Genomic DNA, 19,677 nt, shown 5'->3' with positions numbered 1-19,677 from the left:
TGCTCAGTAGAACACTACCACAGGAAGTGATCGAGGATACTGGGCATGCTCAGTAGACCACTACCACAGGAAGTGATCGAGGATACTGGGCATGCTCAGTAGAACACTGCCACAGGAATTGATGGAGGATACTGGGCATGCTCAGTAGAACACTGCCACAGGAAGTGATCGAGGATACTGGGCATGCTCAGTAGAACACTGCCACAGGAAGTGATCGAGGATACTGGGCATGCTCAGTAGAACACTGCCACAGGAAGTGATCGAGGATACTGGGCATGCTCAGTAGAACACTACCACAGGAATTGATGGAGGATACTGGGCATGCTCAGTAGAACACTACCACAGGAAGTGATGGAGGATACTGGGCATGCTCAGTAGAACACTGCCACAGGAAGTGATGGAGGATACTGGGCATGCTCAGTAGAACACTGCCACAGGAAGTGATCGAGGATACTGGGCATGCTCAGTAGAACACTGCCACAGGAAGTGATCGAGGATACTGGGCATGCTCAGTAGAACACTGCCACAGGAAGTGATCGAGGATACTGGGCATGCTCAGTAGAACACTACCACAGGAATTGATCGAGGATACTGGGCATGCTCAGTAGAACACTACCACAGGAAGTGATGGAGGATACTGGGCATGCTCAGTAGAACACTGCCACAGGAAGTGATGGAGGATACTGGGCATGCTCAGTAGAACACTGCCACAGGAAGTGATCGAGGATACTGGGCATGCTCAGTAGAACACTGCCACAGGAAGTGATCGAGGATACTGGGCATGCTCAGTAGAACACTGCCACAGGAAGTGATCGAGGATACTGGGCATGCTCAGTAGAACACTACCACAAGAAGTGATCGAGGATACTGGGCATGCTCAGTAGAACTCTGCCACAGGAAGTGATTGAGGATACTGGGCATGCTCAGTAGAACACTGCCACAGGAAGTGATCGAGGATACTGGGCATGCTCAGTAGAACACTACCACAGGATTGTGGCCAAGCTCAACATTCAGTCAGTTCATGGCACCACACCACCTTAGACTGCAAATAAGGAGTTGGCTAAACATACCTTTGTTATCTACCGTGACTTGAGTAATGTATTTCTTTAGCAGACACTATTATCGGAATGGACCTACGTGTATGGATTTGAGCCTGTAACTTCTTGATCAGCAGTTAAATATTGAACCACTGAGTTACCTACGTCTGTATGGGTGAAACATGTACATGTTTGTTCAGTATTACTTCTGAAAACTTTATCAGCGGTCGTCAACTTCCTCATTTTGTTTTATGTCCTTGTAGCTCACTGGGCTGGTAAAAGTTGTTCATGTGAGTCATAGATAGAAACACATACATTCAAGACCTCTTCAACTGTCTGATCTTCTCCCCAATATTCATTTAGTCATTTAGCAGACGCTCTTATCCAGAGCGACTTATTCACATAAAATAATCCATCAAAATCTTATTGTTTTATGTTTTTGTTATTAAACATCTATCTATACATGCAGTTTTATGCTTAATATCTGTATTTACCACAATGGTGGACAATAAAAAAGACACATGATGGATGTCCTATGTCTCCCCTTCTGGTTCCCGTGGTGACGCAGGGCTGATTTAAAGAGTTATCACATGCTGCTGTACAAGGGTTGTTTAGAAGACCATTAAAAAACACTAACCATGTGCCCTGATTCTATAGGCCCTCAAAGGAGGCTGACCTTCTACTGTGACCTTTGGTAGCAGAGTGTGCTTCATATCTCATTAACTGGGCTGCAACTAGAGCAGGATAAATGAATGAATAACTATTTTACTTGAGCTCTTTGATCCATGCACAGAACAGAGTTATTGTTTAATTAAATTGTTTGTTAGTCAGGAAAGACAGACGGGACCAATATTATACTGGTGATTGTGAGAGACGTGGTGAAAATAGGGTGAAGGAGACACCAGGACCGGGGAGAAAGAGGTGGTAACGAGAGGTAGGGGGATAGAAAGAGTGTGTGAGAGAGAGAGACAGAGAGAGAGACAGAGAGAGGGAACATTTGTAGCCTAAGGTCCCTGATCTCCATCCTCCAGACTATGGTTTCTGTACAGAGCTCTAGTGGGAAGATGACATGTGACACTCACAGGGTGGAATAGACGTAGAAACCCGAGCATTAAAACCTTTCTTCAAACTTTACTTCCTCCTCTTACCTCACTCTATCTGCTTCTTATCACCCCACCCCATGAGAATGTTTCTGACCAGACACAAGCAGATCATTTTTACTTCCTAGAACACTTTGACGGACTTCTCCAGGAAGCATCATGTGACCTGTGAAAATGTCTGCCTCTTCAGTTGGAACTCAGTTCAGGCTTTCAGTTCTGCTGTCCTCGATGGTGGAATGACAACATTTGTTACTCTTCCTTAAATAGGGAATCAGTTTATTTCTACTTACTACAATTTAACACGGAACCTGTTGGACTAAAAGTCAAAAATACAGAGACATCCTGACATTCATATACTGCAAGCATGTTCATTTATTATATAAAGTTTAATGATTGTTTATTACATTATTGTATTTGCTATCAAAATGTAATGATACTGTATACTTTATATACAGTATGTGTTCTGCAGAATAGGACCTTTTAGACAGATATACATGACCCTTAGACAGACAGGCAGGCAGGCAGACAGACAAACAGACAGCTAGGTAGGCAGGTAGACAAGCAGAAAGACAGGCAGAAAGACAAGCAGGACCCTTAGACAGACAGGCAGACAGACAGGTAGACAGACAGACAGACAGGCAGGCAGGCAGGCAGGCAGGCAGGCAGGCAGGCAGGCAGGCAGGCAGGCAGGCAGGCAGGCAGACAGGACCTTCAGACAGTGGGATGATGATGCTGTGGTCTGGATGGGGTGGATGGAGAGGCAGCTCAGCTCGTTAGGCTCTGACAATGGCATCTCTGTGCCAACGGCAGAGTGGCACACAGGAGCATTGAGAAGTGACCCATTCACACTCACATTCCCTCTTCTCTATTCACACGGCCTGAAAGAGCTCCCATCGCTCGCCCCAGTTTACAGCCCCCACCTCTCCTCAAATCTCTTTCCCCCTGAACCCCCAGACCCCCCCCCCCCCCCCCACCCACACCGCCAATGGAACCCCTAACAGTACCCCTCGCCCCCTCACTCAGTAAACCCCCAGCCCCACCATGGGAGAAAGTGAAGGGTAAACGTGATGAGGTCATCAACAGCTCAAAAAAATAGCCCTGAAGACACCCGAACTGCAGTAATATTTACTTTAAGCCTGTTTTGGTATGGAGTGGGATCTCTGCTACAGCATCATAGTACAAAGTAGATCACACAGACATCATACACAACACACACACACACACACACACACACTGAGGCACATGACTGCGGGGATCTGTGGGCTAGGAAGTATGCTGGGCAGCGGAGGTCTGTGGAATGCAGGAAGGATCTGTGAGCCTCATAACACCGCCTGCTAGGAACGGCCCTAGGAACCCAAGTATGAACAACAGTTCCTCTCTCTCCTCCCTCTCTCTCTCTACATTTTACATTTTGACATCGTCATTTAGCAGACGCTTTTATCCAAAGTGACGTTCAAATGGTGAGTCCCTTCCCCCCACCCCCACCCCCTCAAACTCTAACTGCCACTTAGTTTGTTAATCCTACATACTGTGCAGACACCATCAGAGGTGTGCACAAACACACATCCTACTACAGACTGCAGCTGACTGTACCTGGGCCTGGTGGAGCTGTCAGGACATGCTCAGCACAAGGAAGCAGACAGGCAGGCCGACAAGTCTCTCTTTGCCTGACCCTCACTATATCTTAATAAGTAGCTTTTGTGTTTTCGTGTTAGTCGTTTCACCTGTCTGTTGTAGCTCCATGTCTGCAGCCCTGTGGGTGACTGTTAGCATGCTGAGTGTCAAGGTGGATTACCTGAGCCTGGCAGGGAACACATACTCTGGAACAAGGACGCAATCCAACCCCATAGTCATTAATCTCATTAATATGGTCTCCTAAGACATCACTGGACACCTGGTCTTGCCAGGCTCTGATACGACGCTTCTACTCAGTTCCGCCACAAATCCCAACACGCAAACACACATAGTATGCTCACTTGAAAGCTACTGCACCTTAGCTTACCCTACATATTCAGTTGCCTAAGTACCCAAAGGTCCTACTAGACACAGTCTAACACAGTCATGAAGCTCTATTGTGAGGTAACCTCAGGATGCTCTCAGGATCCCCCACCACCCACCCACACACCCCCTCTTCTCCCACCAGGCCCCCAGCCCCATCTCTGGAGCTGACAGTGACCTGCTGGAGGCTTTTGATTGGTCTGGTCCCAGTAACAACATGTACCTACTCCCATCCCATTCTGTGAATATCCCAGCAAACATTACCATTCAAATGAATAAGGGCCCCAGGCCCCTCCAATTCTCTGTCCTGGTCCCTTGTACCCCCCAACACACACACACACACACACACACACCAGCCTCTCCCTGTTCTGTCCCCTGCTGGTTACCCTCATCCTCCAGTGAGAAGCCGGGGAGGTTTATAGATTATAGATTAAGTCATTAAGCAGGGCGGTTTACATCTGTTGAGCCAAACTCGCAACACAGAGAGAAGAGGGAGGAGCCACTGAGGGGGAGGGGAGGGGTGGACAGAGGGAGTGGGATCTTAATGACAGGCTTTACAATCCCCATCATCCCCCCACCCCCCTTTCCAAAGATGAGATTGGTTGAGTGTGACAGTAGTGGTGGCCATGACAACGCATGGGAGTCCCCAAAGACCCCCGAGACAGTTACCATGGGTACACTGGGGATCCGCAATGCCAATGTCTGCCATTACCTCATCCCCAACACAAACAAAACGACTTTACCTTCTCACCCTCAAATGTACTATACAAACTCCTCATTTCCATGATAATCAGAACTTTCAACGACAACAAAAGACACCAGCGAGTTTGAAAAAAACAATAATTTTATTCTGCAATGATTGATCTTGTGCCCATTCAGTTTAATCTTTTTTTTTAATGTTTTAACGAATCTCCTAGTTAACATTGCTCTCAAGAAGAATAAACCATAGGTAAAACTCTCAGAGAAAATAAAAATCTTAAAAAACATTCATTTTTTGGGGGTTTTAATCCAAATGAATCAGGGGCTACACCAGAGATATAGCTGCTCCAGGGTTGGTTGAGGGACAGCGCTGCATCCCTTCCTATTGGCTGATGGCCATGGGCCAATCTGAACCACCCCCCCAGTGAGTGGAGGAGAGCCAATCACAGTGTAGAGTCCACAAACTCCCATGATGCCCCTCTCTCCATGGGAGATTAAGGCAGTAAACACAGTGGGTATGTATACCTTCAGGAGTGGACCATGAGATGACTGGGGCAGGGGGGACCTCCATACAACCAGAAAGCCTGTTTGGACTACAACCACAGAAGAAGTACTACAACAATGACAGGACCAATCAGAGACCAGGAAAGAAGAGCATCTCCTCTGAAAGACAGACACACAGTCCCTGCTCTGTTGTAGTCCAAACAGAGCAGCGTGGCTAGAGGAAGGTCTGGAAGGTCCCCCGAAGCTCAGATGACAGTGAGATGATGCACAGTACAGTGGATAACCAACCATGACCTGACTGGAGAAAGGGGAAGGCCCAGGAGACTGTTGGCAATATACAGTAAATCAGTGTGTCTCAGTGTAGGTCAGTGTGTGTGTGTGTGTAACAAATGCTGTTTTGTTTGTCGCCACCGTTAGGTATGGTTGTTTAAGCGTTTGTCTTGCCTGTATCCATGCAGAAGTATATGAATGTGTAACATGTGTGTCTCCTCTCGGATCCCGGTGCGAGGACCTGACCCTCCCCCCTCCCCCTCCCCCTCCCCCCCCCCCCCCCCCCCCCACCAGCAGGAAGCAGCCTCCCCCCAACTGAGCCCCCCCTACTCCGCCTGCGCGTCATAGTTGGCCCCGCCCGCCTTCTTCAGCTCTGTGCGGAGGTAGTCCTCCTCCAGCTCCCGTGCGTCACTGATCATGAACTCCTTGGCAAAGTTCTGCAAGGACAAACCCGGGCAATGGTGAGGGCTCAACGTGTGCGTTTGAGAAGAGTGAGAGAGCGTAGGAACGAGCGTGTGCCTGCGTCTGTGTGTTTGAGACGTGGGCGAGAGACGGTATGTTGAAGAGCGTGTGTGCTCGGGCCCCTCACCTGCACGATGTCCTTGACCAGCGTCTTGTCCGTGCTGATCTTGGCACGCTGGAGGCCGCTGATGTTCTCCCCGATCCAGGTGATGAGGGTGAACTTGGCCCGCTTGCTCATGGCGTCGCCGGTGGTGATCCGCACGAAGCCGAAAAGACGAGAATCGTCTGGAAGAGGGAGGAGGGGAATTTTAGTGAGAGGAAGAACGGAGGAGGAAAGGATATGCCTGAGCAAGAGAGGGGAAGAAACAGGAGGTCAGAGGTCAAAGAGAGAGCGAGTAGAGAGAGAGAAACATACAGGAAGAGAGAGGGAGGAATCGAGAGCAGGAGATTGAAGTCACAGCCCATTGGCGGAAGATAGGTTGAGAACACTTTTGGTCAGTGTAACTTAGGTATAACAAAGCCAGTGAACACTGATGAGCTGAACAGGAACACGCTGAAGTACATCTCTACCTCAACAACCATCTTCCCCTTACAGAGAACAACGGCTATACGTCAAGTCTAGGCTGGAGGTACCACATCACCATGGTTTCCTCCTAAGGGAGAAAGGAAGAAATACCCCTGGAGTCTATATAGATAGGAAGTAGCTGAGGCTTCTGTGCTACGGTAGACTCAGAAGAGGTACTGAGTGATCTAGTGTATGGGACATGCCGATGGATCTCCTGGCCAGACTCAGTAGGCAGTAATACACTAGTCTGTGGTAGGCCTATACCGAATAGCGTGAACACAAGGACCAGTGCCAGTACCTCTCTTATTCAGGTCAGTGGGCTAACAGGAGTAGATTTATGTCAGCCATATTATGAAATCTTGGATGTCACCCTCTCCCTAACTCGCTCGCACAGTTGGTTCTTCTCCACATTATCAGTCCTTACATCTTCCTATGCACCAAGCACGTTGTGTATGCTTACCTATGATTGCCTGATAAAGACTTCCTGGGGGATGGTCCAGAAATCTCCCTGCTCTATCAGATATCAAGGCACCTGGTTGTGCGTTAACACCAGCCATTGTTACATGTTTGATCAGCCTGGCTACAAAGGCCAGCGCTGGTCTCAACACTATCCTAACAGCACCACAAACCAGAGTCAGCTGACTTACTACTGAACTACACACACCTCCCTCCCTTTTTGTCGGGTCTCTCTCCCACGCACGCACGCGCACACACACACACACACACACACACACACACACACACACACACACCTCTGACTTTGGAACACAAACAGAGTGTGACACTCAATTACATGTTTTTCTTCAGGGTATTGTGCCGTTTGTGACCTGCGTACATCTAGGGGGGAGGTGAGTGTGAGGTATGAGGAAGTGTCTGTTCACCGCGGCAGTACGCACGGCTACATGTCTCACTTCCTCTCTGAGTCTTCCGGGTGTGTCTCTTCCCTTCTGACTGACTGTGCTGACAGAGCAACCCCAAGAAAACTAAGAGGATGATGAGGCAGCGAAAAGAGAGAGGGAAAGGAGGAGGAGGAGGAGAGAGAGAAACTGATTTCAATCCTTAAAGCATATTTCCGAACTTTGAATCAGTGCCCAAAATTGGTCCCAGAGAAGAAAACATTGCAAGTAGTGAAATTAAATATTTGTAATAGAATTGCTGCAGTAATACCAAACGGGCCTTTGTCCTCTCTCACACTCGAGCTATGCTCTCTGTAAAAAAAGTTGCAATGTTTTCTTGTGTTACATGGATAGTACTGGTTCACTTTAGGATATGCATCACGTATTTCAACATCTGAATTCGCGCCCTCAACCTGAAGTGCAGCCCTGAAGCACCATGAGTTGCGTGCCACGCCCAACACACGAGTTGAAAAGGAAGAGAGAGAGAGATGGAGAGAGGGAGGTGACGCTTATCATCGGAGGTGAGAAATATTTCTAGTAATATAGAGATAGCAAGCGGTGACCTCGGAAATAATTGCAACCCATCAGAATGTTTATTTGCCCTCCACCTGTCACCGGTCAGTAGCCCAAGACGCAGGGGGCTACTTCCTGGTGAAGTGACAACCAATGAAAACAGAGTCTTAAAGATTACCGCTCTGTGACAGAGTAGGCTATAAGAAGCAGGAACTAGGAAGCACACCAGTGACTAGGGGTGGCAGGTTTAAAGCAGTACACATTGACATGCTCATTTAGTTTGTAGCCTACCATATCTAAGAGTCCATCACCAATGGGCAACAAGTAAAACAATAGTTTAAGACCTAGGTCCAGGTCAATTCTACCATTGGCACGCATGAACGCTGCAGTCCGTTTGACACCCACTGTGGCAGCAAATGACTGAAGAGGATCTGCCCCTACCTGTGCACAGGCTCTTGAATTCTTCATAGTCCGTGCCGTGGCCTGCTGGCACAATCATTGAGCCCTCGTATTTGAACCCAGCCCTGTAAAGACAAGAAAGATGCAGTGGATTACATCGATCCGAGCTGCTGACATTTCGAAAACAACAAGCCCAGATGAGCTGATCCCACTTATAGGAGCTCGCGCTCTCCCAGTGACAATCTGGTATCTCGTTGATGCGGGGTCTGACATCTCGGATGTGACTGTGACAATGAATCAATGATTACCCTAGGAGGCGAATGTGAGCCAGCCAAGGTGTCGGGTTTGAGTCAACATATACCTACGTGTCACTACTGTACCCACTTGGCGAGACAAAGGAAATTATTCATGCCCCGCTGGCTCAAATTATTACACTCTGACCACAACGGGCCAGACTAAAACGCCCAGTACAAAGATTAGAGAAAAATATGTAGGGTGAATGAATGAAACGCGCATTTTCCTAATATAACTAATCACCGTGTAATCTGTAATCTCTGATTTGCCAACCTGGTAAACTCCCCGCCTTTATCCACCGCAAGCACAATACACAAGGAATTAGAACTCACCAGTTTATCTCCGTGTTATCGTCTCTGACGAGGTTATAAGCTTCTCTGCAAGCCTCTTTATCGATTCGTGTTGCCATTTTGGATGGACGCAATGGACAGCCGAGGAGAGAGCGCAGCAGAACAAAAACTCGAAGTCTAAGGTATCCTGTTCGGCAGAGTGAGCAGCCCTCCTGGTATTCAAAAGCAGCACAACTAGAGTTCTACAATGGAGTGGCAGTGCTACCCACTGATATCACGAGCCACACGGAAATAATTGAGTGTGCGCTAAGGAAAGGGGTAGTGCGCCGAGCCTGGTGTCTCCTTTCTCAGTTATCGAAATAAAGCGACTCTTTTCGCTACTCGATTCATTTCCTATTGTCGGGTTTATGGGCGGTGGTGATGTTTCTCAATCAGGTTGCCGTAATAGAGCAAGTCCCTAGACGCAGGATTCACCTCCTCCCAATGGCCAAAAGAGGGATTCAGTTAATTTAAATCCACCCTTTTCTATTGTTACCGATGATCTGGGTTATTGCGCCACCTTGTGGTCGGAAGCGTCCAGTGCGGTCAAATTGAGAACAATAGCCTGCGTGTGTACTGCACCATAGGCTACAAGCCCCAGGTGTTGTAAGGTTATCCATAATTGTTCCCAATTGTCTCTCAAGTAATCACTTGCCAAGACAAAGGAACTGATTGAGTTGTTGTCTTGGGTAGGTCAGTGTGTGTAAGAGAGATGCAACAATTCTAATCTTAAAGTAATGTCACATATGGCCTTGAACAATAATTATAAGTGGTCACCAACAATACAACAAGTGACCAGTGAACTTGTCCTTGAAAAAATGTGTAATAAAGCTGTCCTCATGCAACTTGTGTTGTCAGCAGGCATTGAAACTGGCAGTGTTAAAACATTGCAGGTCTTGAATGCATCCCAAACTCAATCCAACCTCTCTTGTTTGGTTGAATTGTGATTGGTTGAATTCATAGGCTGTCTTCCGGTATGAGGTGCTAGTCATAGCTGCGAATAAACAGAACATTCTAAACTGCCTTTCAATAAGAAATATTTGTCTAAAATGCGGAAAATGCCGTGGTAAATATGGACTGTACAATGGACTATTAATGACGGAGGCCATTGTGATGGTTGTCGAGCAAGAGTTTGTTGTTTAACCTAGGCCGTGACTGAGATGTGTCAACATAACTGATGCTGTTGCCATGTACTTTGGCAAGTTACCGATGTCATGTTCAGACTACACTTGTTAGCTAGTCGTGTGTTTTATGTGCGCTTGTCGTTGTATGAAGATGTTACACTGAGTTAAACGTGAGAGTGGCTAAACTTATCTTCAGCCACCATCCCCACACACACACACACTGTGTGCGGCTGCGTGTGTGTGCTCTGCCCTTGAGCTGACCAAGAGAGCACAATGGACAAGAGGAAGACAGCTCTTTTGGCAAGAAGCTAGTTGTTGCTGAGACACAATGGACAATGGTAGACAGGGCCTTGTCTCACGGCCCCAGCGGATTAGTGAATCCTCCAAGGTCAGTGTCACCAAGGCTCACCGTTTTCTTCACTGTGCTGACACACACACTGCAGACATCACTCTACTGCTGGGTTGTCATTCAAATAATAATCTTCAGCAGGACTTCCTGTTACACCATGTCTTTCCTCATTGGTGGAGGCAACTGGGAAGGCTTAGTCATTCATTTTTCATCATTCATGTGTGTCTGTGTTTTTCTGTGTGTGTGTGCCTTCTTTGTGTACGTCTGTGTGTGTGTCCCTGTCTGTGTGTATCGCTGTCTGGGTCTATTTGTGTGTGTGTGTCTCCCCCCAGGTGTACCGCTGGGTGGAGCAGGCGAGCGTGATTCTGCAGGGTCTGAACGATCAGCGAGAGAGCGGCCAGCTATGTGACGTGGTGCTGCTGGGCGACGAGCAGCGAGTCCCGGCCCACCGAGCGGTGCTGGCCGTGGCCAGCCCCTACTTCCACGCCATGTTCACCCTGGCCATGAGGGAGGAGCACCAGGCCGAGGTGAGGGTCTGAGAAGGAGACTACTGTGGTTGTGTAATCCTCCAAGCCCTCTCGCCAAGGAGCTCATGTCGCCTCCATCTTGCCTTGGTAGGTGGAGCTTGTGGGCGCCTCGTACATCGGCCTCAAGGCCGTGGTCGACTTCCTGTACAGCGGAGAGCTGCTGTTGGACGGTGGCAACATCGACTACGTCCTGGAGACGGCTCATCTGCTTCAGGTTTTGGTTGTTTTAGTTTTCTCATTAAGCAACAACACCTGAGATTGAGTACTGATATACTGAGTCCTGTTATACTTTGGCTAACGGCTGGGATTTTCAATATTAAAGCTCAACTCTGAGTGTGATATTGTTTTTATACAACAGTTCTACGACCGCCATTTATTAGTTAATATTAATGAGCGACAACATTTGTTTGTTTATTTAATCTTTTATTTGGATCCACCAACACAAATAGTTCTGCAATTGGACTGGGACTGGACTGTTGCCAAGCAACACCAACTTTTTCCTCCACACTAGCTTGCTACTTTGTGTAGGTCAACACATGATGACGCAGGCCAGCTACTTTGTCTCATGTACATTTAAAGTATGTGAGAAAGCCTTGTCCGTTAATGACGTCACATGCTCTGCCCTTTCGGCATGAGAAAGTTGGTCTCAAACACAGTATCTGTATGTTTCCACTTAGTGTGCAACCAGTGAAATAAGAGTCTGTTGTGGATCTAAACTCGGCTGTAAAACCAGTAGTAATACAGTGTTGTCTTCCCATAGTAAAACCAGTAGTAACAGGGGGGTGTTGTTTCAGGTGTGGCGTGTGGTGGACTTCTGCTGCCAGTATTTGGAGCAGGAAGTGAGTGAGGACAACTTCCTGTACCTCCAGCAGCTGGCCCAGCTGTACAGCCTGCAGCGCCTCGACCTCTACATCGACCACTTCATCCTCCAGCGCTTCGCCACCCTCTCCTTTACCCCACACTTCCTGCGGGACCTCCCTGTGCACAAGCTGACCGTCTACCTGGCCAGTGAGCAGGTGAGGTTCAGAATGGGATTATACTAGGATCAGAAGCAGGCAAGCCACTCCCAGAATAGCCTTGTGCACCATGAAAAACCATTTTTTAATGGAAAGAACCAGTTGAAAGGAAGACTAGCCTGGAGACTAGTCTTAATCTGTGTCTGGATTTGAACTTTGAAAAGCATTTTAGATGATGTATCTGAGTTATTCCTCATGCTTGGTGTCACAGAGTAAATGTCCTCTCCTGCCAGGTGCAGCACGACAGTGAGCAGGCGCTGCTCCAGGCTGCCCTCCAGTGGCTGAGCCAGACCCCCACACGCCACACCCACGCTCGCCACCTGCTCTCCCACATCCGCTTCCCGCTGATGCCCACGGCTGAGCTGACGGAGCGCGTGCTGCCCGCTCTGCAGGCCCTCCTGCCCGGAGAGGCCGTGTGCCAGGCCCTGGTGGATGAGGCTCGGAGCTACCACGCCCGGCCCAGCGCCCAGCCCCTCCTCCAGACGGGCCGCACCGCTCTGAGGGGCGGGGTGGAGCGCCTCCTGCTGGTGGGGGGGGAGGTGTCGGAGCGCGGCGAGGAGCTGAGCGCAGACGTGTGCTGGTTGGACGGGGAGGCTGGGGGTTGGGGGGTGGAAACCCAGCTGCCGGCCCAGAGAAGCCACCACTGCCTGGCCGTGCTGGGGGGGTTCATCTACACTGCGGGGGGGAGCTTGTCTCGCGACAACGGAGGGGATGCCGCCTGTAACCTGCTGTACCGCTATAATCCCTGTGACAACCAGTGGACCAAAGTAAACAGACATGGCTCCCTTTTGTTTCTCCTCTTTTCCTTTTTTTTATACAACTTATTATGACTTTCTAAAGCAGTTCTGAATTACATCGCTGTAGTGTAGTGTCTGGAGTGACCCCCCCCCCCTCTCTACCCCCTCAGGGTGCTTCTATGAACCAGAGTCGGGTGGACTTCTTCCTCGACGCAGTTGGGGAGTGCCTGGTGGCTGTTGGGGGGAGGAACGACAGTGGAGCTCTCTCCTCTGTGGAGGTGTACCACCCTGCTCAGGACTGCTGGAGCTACGTAGCTAGCCTGCCCAGGTCAGCACACCCACTCACAACCTAGCATCTTTAACCTAGCATCCACAACCTAGCATCCAATAATCTTGCAAACACAACATAGCATCTTTAACCTAGCATCTTAAGCCGAGCATCCACAACCTAGCATCCAATAATCTTGCAAACACAACGTAGCATCTTTAACCTAGCATCCACAACCTAGCATCCAATAATCTTGCAAACACAACATAGCATCTTTAACCTAGCATCTTAAGCCGAGCATCCACAACCTAGCATCCAATAATCTTGCAAACACAACGTAGCATCTTTAACCTAGCATCCACAACCTAGCATCCAATAATCTTGCAAACACAACCTAGCATCTTTAACCTAGCATCTTAAGCCGAGCATCCACAACTTAGCATCCAATAATCTTGCAAACACAACCTAGCATCTTAAAACTAGCATCCATAACCTAGCATCCAATAATCTTGCAGACACAACCTAGCATCTTTAACCTAGCATCTTTAACCTAACATCTTTAACCTAGCATCTTTAACCTAGCATCTTTAACCTAGCATCTTATGACGAGCATCCACAACTTAGCATCCAATAATCTTGCAAACACAACCTAGCATCTTAAAACTAGCATCCATAACCTAGCATCCAATAATCTTGCAAACACAACCTAGCATCTTAAAACTAGCATCCATAACCTAGCATCCAATAATCTTGCAGACACAATCTAGAATTCTTTAACCTAGCATCCAACCAAATTTCCTCAACCTAACATCCACAACCTAGGATCGGCAAACCTAGGAGCCTGCTCCTACATGCATTCACAGCCTAGTAACCTAGCATCCTGTTTCTAAACTCTTTAAAGACTCCTCTCCCCCGCCCTCCACATCTCCCTCCTCCAGGTTCACCTATGGCCATGCTGGCACCGTGCACCAAGGCATGGTCTACATATCTGGCGGTCACGACTACCAGATCGGCCCGTATCGTCGAGAGGTCCTGAGCTACGACCCTGGAGGAGGCGGCGACATGTGGGCAGAACGTCCTCCCATGGCCTCAGCGCGGGGTTGGCACTGCATGGCCTCCCTGCACCACCTCATCTACGCCATCGGGGGAAGCAACGACCACGAGGAGAGCGCCGAGCGCTTCGACATCCTGGCGGTGGAGGCGTTTGACCCACGTAGCGAGCAGTGGACACGCGTGGCACCCCTGCTGAAGCCCAACAGCGAGGCGGGGGCAGGGGTGTGGGGGGGGCGGATCTACGTCCTGGGAGGGTACAGCTGGGAGAACATGGTGTTCTCCAGGTCCACGCAGGTGTTCGACCCGGAAAAGGGCCAGTGGGAGCAGGGGCCGGACCTGCCCAAACGCATCGCAGGGGCGTCGGCCTGCGTGTGTACTGTGAAGCCCCCGCCTGCTGGAACGCCCGACAGGAAAAAGACGGGACAGAAGGTCAAAGGTCGACGGCTTCCCACCTAAGAGATGACACTGGAAGAAGAAAGCCTCGGAGAGGTAGCAATGTGGACAGTCCTGTGTGATGTGTAATCGTCAACATCCAAAGGTCCGAACACACACCTAAAACTCTGAACACAAGTACCGTCATGTCAAGGTCAATGAAAGCACAATGTATACGTGGGAATATTTACCATATGGTGTTATCATTTAGTATTTTACTACTCTGTTACTGGAGGAACATGCAGACTCTAGGCCACAGGTCTGGAATGGCCACACCTGCCAGTGAAGAACATAACCAGGATTGTTGGTTCTATGGACAGAACATCCCCTTCTTTCCAAGAACCTTCCAATGAAATCTCATAGTAGGTTCTGTACTGGACGTGTGATTGTGTACAAATTCTGTCACTCTGATTCTGAACATGCTGATTGTCTGAAGTGTTTCATGTTGGGTCTGTGGATAGGTGAGGGGTTAGATATCTTCACATGTGCCACATCTCCTTAAGCACAAGTGTTCTGTACTGGTCTACTTCCATCAGCGGTGTTGTTGAGACCCTTCCAATAGGCCTGGTCTGTCTGCTTCACAACTACTGTTAGTATAACCTGTTACACAATGGCAATTATAGCTGCTTTATAACACTGAATGTTGTAGTTTGCGTTTGAATTATTTGTATCGTCATCGACTTCTTCCCCGGGGCCTCTTCCCAGTGGGACGTGCCCAGAACACCTCACCAGGGAGGCGTCCAGGAGGCATCCTGATCAGATGCCCGAGCCACCTCAACTGGCTCCTCTCGACGTGGAGAAGCAGCGGTTCTACTCTGAGCCCCTCCCGGATGACCGAGCTTCTCACCCTATCTCTAAGGGAGAGCCCAGGACACGCTGGAGGGACTATGTCTCTCGGCTGGCCTGGGAACGCCTCGGGGTCCCCCAGGAAGAGCTGGTGGAAGTGGCCGGGGAGAGGGAAGTCTGGGCCTCCCTGCTTAGGTTGCTGCCCCCGCGACCCGACCCCTGGACAAGCGGCAGATGACGACGACGTCATCTACGTGTAAGACTTCTTTTCAGAACTATGCCTTTCTACTTTATTGTTAAAATGTGTTTATCGCATTAATTCAAACATCACACACAATTAGCAATATTAACAAAATATAATAAAAACCTTTCATCTTAAGGTTTTTCCATGTTGGGATCACTCTCGTTCTCAGAACACAGAATCCTACAATCGGGGGTTGAAGTCATTCAGTCATTGAATGTATGAGCAGAATGCTTCGTCATGGTGTTATGCCATGCTATACTTGTTTTCCCAGGTGTTTAACAGAATCCCACCACTGCAACATCAAGAAACTCGGAAGCTTCAGCTAACAAAAGATTTAATTTAGGGTCCTATAGTTTTTCAGATCCCACCTGTACTTTTTTCTATGTTATATATTTTTATTTTTATTTGTTTTTCTTAAATATCAAATACTCAAACAGCTGGTCATAATAATCAGTGATATCACAAGTTTATTTTCATATTCATAGTCATATCATTTTCTTATAAATAACTTTTAACATTTGTGAAACAACACATTTTACTAATAACATGCAACTAATAAATCACAGACCCTTCCATAGTGTCAACTCACTCGTCCCTCTCACCACTACAAGCAGACAGACAAAAACACTGCATCTCTCTAACTTCACATTGGGACTCACTGACGTGGTTTCAGATAAACGCAAACAAACAGTTAGGCATGTCGCTATAGCAAGTGAGTTAGATAATCCTGTTATTTCCCCCTGGACTCATGGTTTCCTAGTGTCCTGTCCCCTGGTCTCCAGGTCCCCTGGTCCAGGTCTTCTGTGCTTGCTCTCTGAGGCTCTAGTCATTCAAAGGGGTAGTATGGATGAGACTTCAGGCTGAAAAAAAAAAGTTTGACTGTTAGACTGCTGTGGTGCTACAGCAAACATCACTACACAGCGGAATAACGGTCAGCTTTGTTTGGGATCAGCAGTAAAACATGCTATTGTTTGGTTGGTGCCTGTAAATGTGAAAGGCTGTCTTACGAGTCAATGACACAGGCCTTCCAGCCTCGGTCCAGCCCCCTCAGTGATGTCATATCCTCCTGGCTCAGAGACCAACCAAAAATCTGCAAATAAACATTAAAGTTGACCTCACTCTTCATTACAAGATGGAACTACTTTACAGCACAGTCATCAATCAACAGTCAGTACAGGTTTCCAGGTGTTTTTTTTTTCTTTAGCTAGTGAGGACAATGCAATATTCATAAACACTTCAATATATGCAATAAATATTAATTCATCAAAATGCTGTTAAAGTAGTTATGGAACTCAGGTGAAGAGTTTGAACTGTTGTGAGCTCTGATATGTGTGAGCAATACACTGTCGTAGAGCAAATGAGGAAATGGTCAAAATATACTAAGGGAGTGGCTGAGAAAATAGAAAAGAGTGAGAGATAAAGAGAGATAAAGAGTTTGAGCGAGAAAGGCAGAGAGAGATAGGGAGAGAGTGTTTAACCTTGGTGTTTTCCAGAAGGTGGTTGGGTTTAATACTCTTGGGGATGACTGCAATACCTTGTTGTACCTGGTACCTCAGCAGCACCTGAGACAAACACACTCCTTAATTAAATACAGGCCTTAGGCACAGAACACACGTGACACATGCAAAACATATAATTACTCCTTGAGAGCACGTGAGACATACATACAGATATGCATATGTACATAAACGCACATTGCAGCACACTGTGGCACTCACCTGAGCCGGGGTTCGTCTGTGTGCCTTTGCAATCTCACCAACCACAGGATCTTCTAGAAGCTTCTGGGGGTCTGTAGCTCCACGATGACTGGGAAGGAGACAGACAGGCAGACGTGCAGGCGGGCAGGCGGGGAGACGGGGAGACGGGGAGACAGACAGGCACGCGGACATGCAGGCAGGCAAAATATGATCTTGTGTCTACAAGCTATCTCAACAGATGTGGATATAATAGGAATGCCGCATGACTCACAGCTCTTTGGCTCTGCCAGGGGATCCAAAGGGACTGTAAGCCGTAAGGGCGATGTTCCTGGACTTACAGAACTCCACCAGGTCAGACTGGACCAGGTAGGGGTGTAGCTCCACCTAGAGGACAGGGAAGGTGGAACATGAGTCTCCAAGGTTAAACCCTTGCTCAGACCTCACTGGCTTGGAGGGAACTGAGTAGAAGGAGAGTGGTGCCACGATGACCTTTAAAGCTCTCTGGGCTCGTGGAAGAGAGCTTGTTGCTAGTTTGAATTTCGGGGATGAAAAGTCGGTTCAGCACCTGGTTGACTGCTGGGGGGATCTTGGTCAAATCAAGTAACCTCTCCAGCTGGAGGATATTGAAGTTGGACACGCCGATGCTCTTCACCTTGCCTGAGGACTTCAAAGCCTCCATTCCCTAGAAGATGCAACACACAGTCACGTGAAACATCTTGTGACACCAAACGCTCAATGCTCTCATTGGATGTTGCGTGTTGAGAGAGAGAGAGAGAGAGAGAGAGAGAGAGAGAGAGAGAGAGAGAGAGCAGTATTGTCCTGACCCTCCAAACATCCACATAGTCAACATCACTGCTCAGAATCTGTCCATCCTTCATGGGATACAGCTCATCACCTACTTTCTAGTGGAGACAGAGAAAATACAATGACCAAATGATGATGTCACAGTTTGGAACATAAACAAATCTGTCTGCCTTGAATCTGATTCCTACTGGCTCTAACTGGTTCCTGTTCCAGATCCCCTCTCTTGCTTTACTCACCTGGATGCCTACAGGGAAGTGCATCAGGTAGAGGTCCAGCTGCTCCAGCTGCAGGTCGCTCAGTGATTGGTTCAGGCAGACTGGGATGTCCTGGGGAGCGTGGTGGGTGGACCACAGCTACATGACCAGGGAACAAAGGATCTAAGGAAGGATCTTCATGGACACTTGAACTGAAGTGAGTTTGTGACTTCAGGGAAAGGAACGAGAGGCCCTTCAGCAAAGAGGAGTTATGTCTACTCCTGAACTAGGAGAAGTAAATGTTGGTGTCGTCGTGGTCATTGTCTCACCTTGCTGACGATGTACATGTCTTGACGGCGAATGACACTCTGTTGCATCTTGGCACGAAGCGCTCTGCCGATCTCCACCTCGTTCCTGTACATGTAGGCCGTGTCAATGTGGCGGTAACCTGCTGCAATGGCTGCCTCCACAGCTCCCTGGAACACTGCAGAACTGCTGGTCTGGAACCCACAGTGGTGGCAGACGGGGCAGGGTAAAGGGGAGGACTGTCTCCATCAGATGAATCTCAGACCAAAGCATAGTGGAGTACACTTTCTCCGGATTATCGCAGGTGTTGTTTACTTTGTACACGCGTGGTGTTTGGGTTCCTTTACACCAAAGCAATAGACAAAACAATAGAACAGACGAACCCTTTTGTGGTTCATGCTTGTTTCGAAGTTGGTGCAAAACGGTCTGAGAGAGAGACAGAAAGAGGAAAGGGCAAAGGAGTGACGGATGAATGGAAAGGAAAGCAGCAACAGGGGGATTAAAAGAGATAGAGTGAGTACCTTCCATGTTCCTAGACCCAAGAGGGGCATGCGCGTGCTGTCATTGAGTTCTATCGTCGTGACAACACCGGTGTCTTCCTCCATTATGTGTGTTTACTTAGCCAGGGGAGAGAGCAACTTCCACACTTCACAAACACAGTCACACAGACCCAAACTGTCCTCTTCCTTTTCCCCTAGTCAGCATGCTCTCTAGTTTCCCTTTTACAACATACACTCCCTTTATCACTCACTCTCTCTCTCTCTCTTTCTCTCTCTGTCTCTCTCTCTCTCTCTCTCTCTCTCTCCACTCCTCTATCACTCTCCGTCCCTCTTCCTTCCTTTCTCTCTCTCTTTCTCCCTCCTTCTACACGACTCTCTCTCTCCTTATTTCTCTCACCCACCCTCTTTCTTGGTTAATCATTTACCAGTATATGGAGTTCTGTCCTCTGTTGTGTATTTACACATACACAGTAACTCAGGGCCCTCGTAAAGAGACAATGTGTTGAAAGGTCACTTTCTTCAAGGTTGAAATAGACACACACACACACACTCACACATACACCAACAAGGTTTT

At 48.3% G+C, this 19,677-nt stretch overlaps 3 protein-coding genes across 3 annotated transcripts; 1 reads left to right on the top strand and 2 right to left on the bottom strand.

The window, feature by feature from the left end:
- Nucleotides 1-5,898: 5,898 nt before the first annotated feature.
- On the bottom strand, nt 5,899-9,372 carry cotl1 (coactosin-like F-actin binding protein 1). Its single transcript, XM_067234966.1, has 4 exons — nt 9,070-9,372; nt 8,486-8,568; nt 6,198-6,355; nt 5,899-6,045 (listed from the first exon to the last, which is right to left on the bottom strand). The coding sequence occupies exons 1-4, from the start codon at nt 9,144-9,146 to the stop codon at nt 5,935-5,937; spliced, it is 429 nt and encodes a 142-aa protein (XP_067091067.1). The 5' UTR covers nt 9,147-9,372; the 3' UTR covers nt 5,899-5,934.
- A 775-nt stretch (nt 9,373-10,147) lies between these two features.
- klhl36 (kelch-like family member 36) lies at nt 10,148-15,203 on the top strand. Its single transcript, XM_067234919.1, has 7 exons — nt 10,148-10,578; nt 10,872-11,066; nt 11,158-11,280; nt 11,861-12,082; nt 12,316-12,849; nt 12,990-13,147; nt 14,026-15,203. Exons 1-7 carry the CDS (start codon nt 10,519-10,521, stop codon nt 14,594-14,596), a joined length of 1,863 nt encoding a protein of 620 aa, XP_067091020.1. The 5' UTR covers nt 10,148-10,518; the 3' UTR covers nt 14,597-15,203.
- An 848-nt stretch (nt 15,204-16,051) lies between these two features.
- Nucleotides 16,052-19,285, bottom strand: zgc:56622 (uncharacterized protein LOC326033 homolog). The gene is made up of 10 exons (XM_067235211.1): nt 19,125-19,285; nt 18,627-18,797; nt 18,340-18,456; nt 18,124-18,201; nt 17,865-17,981; nt 17,571-17,683; nt 17,321-17,408; nt 17,081-17,164; nt 16,610-16,692; nt 16,052-16,462 (listed from the first exon to the last, which is right to left on the bottom strand). Exons 1-10 carry the CDS (start codon nt 19,206-19,208, stop codon nt 16,429-16,431), a joined length of 969 nt encoding a protein of 322 aa, XP_067091312.1. The 5' UTR covers nt 19,209-19,285; the 3' UTR covers nt 16,052-16,428.
- Between the last annotated feature and the right edge of the window lie 392 nt (nt 19,286-19,677).

The sequence above is a fragment of the Osmerus mordax genome, chromosome 4 (genome assembly GCF_038355195.1).
Source record: "Osmerus mordax isolate fOsmMor3 chromosome 4, fOsmMor3.pri, whole genome shotgun sequence".
NCBI lineage: Eukaryota > Metazoa > Chordata > Actinopteri > Osmeriformes > Osmeridae > Osmerus > Osmerus mordax.
This window is presented reverse-complemented; position numbering and strand designations above follow the sequence as displayed.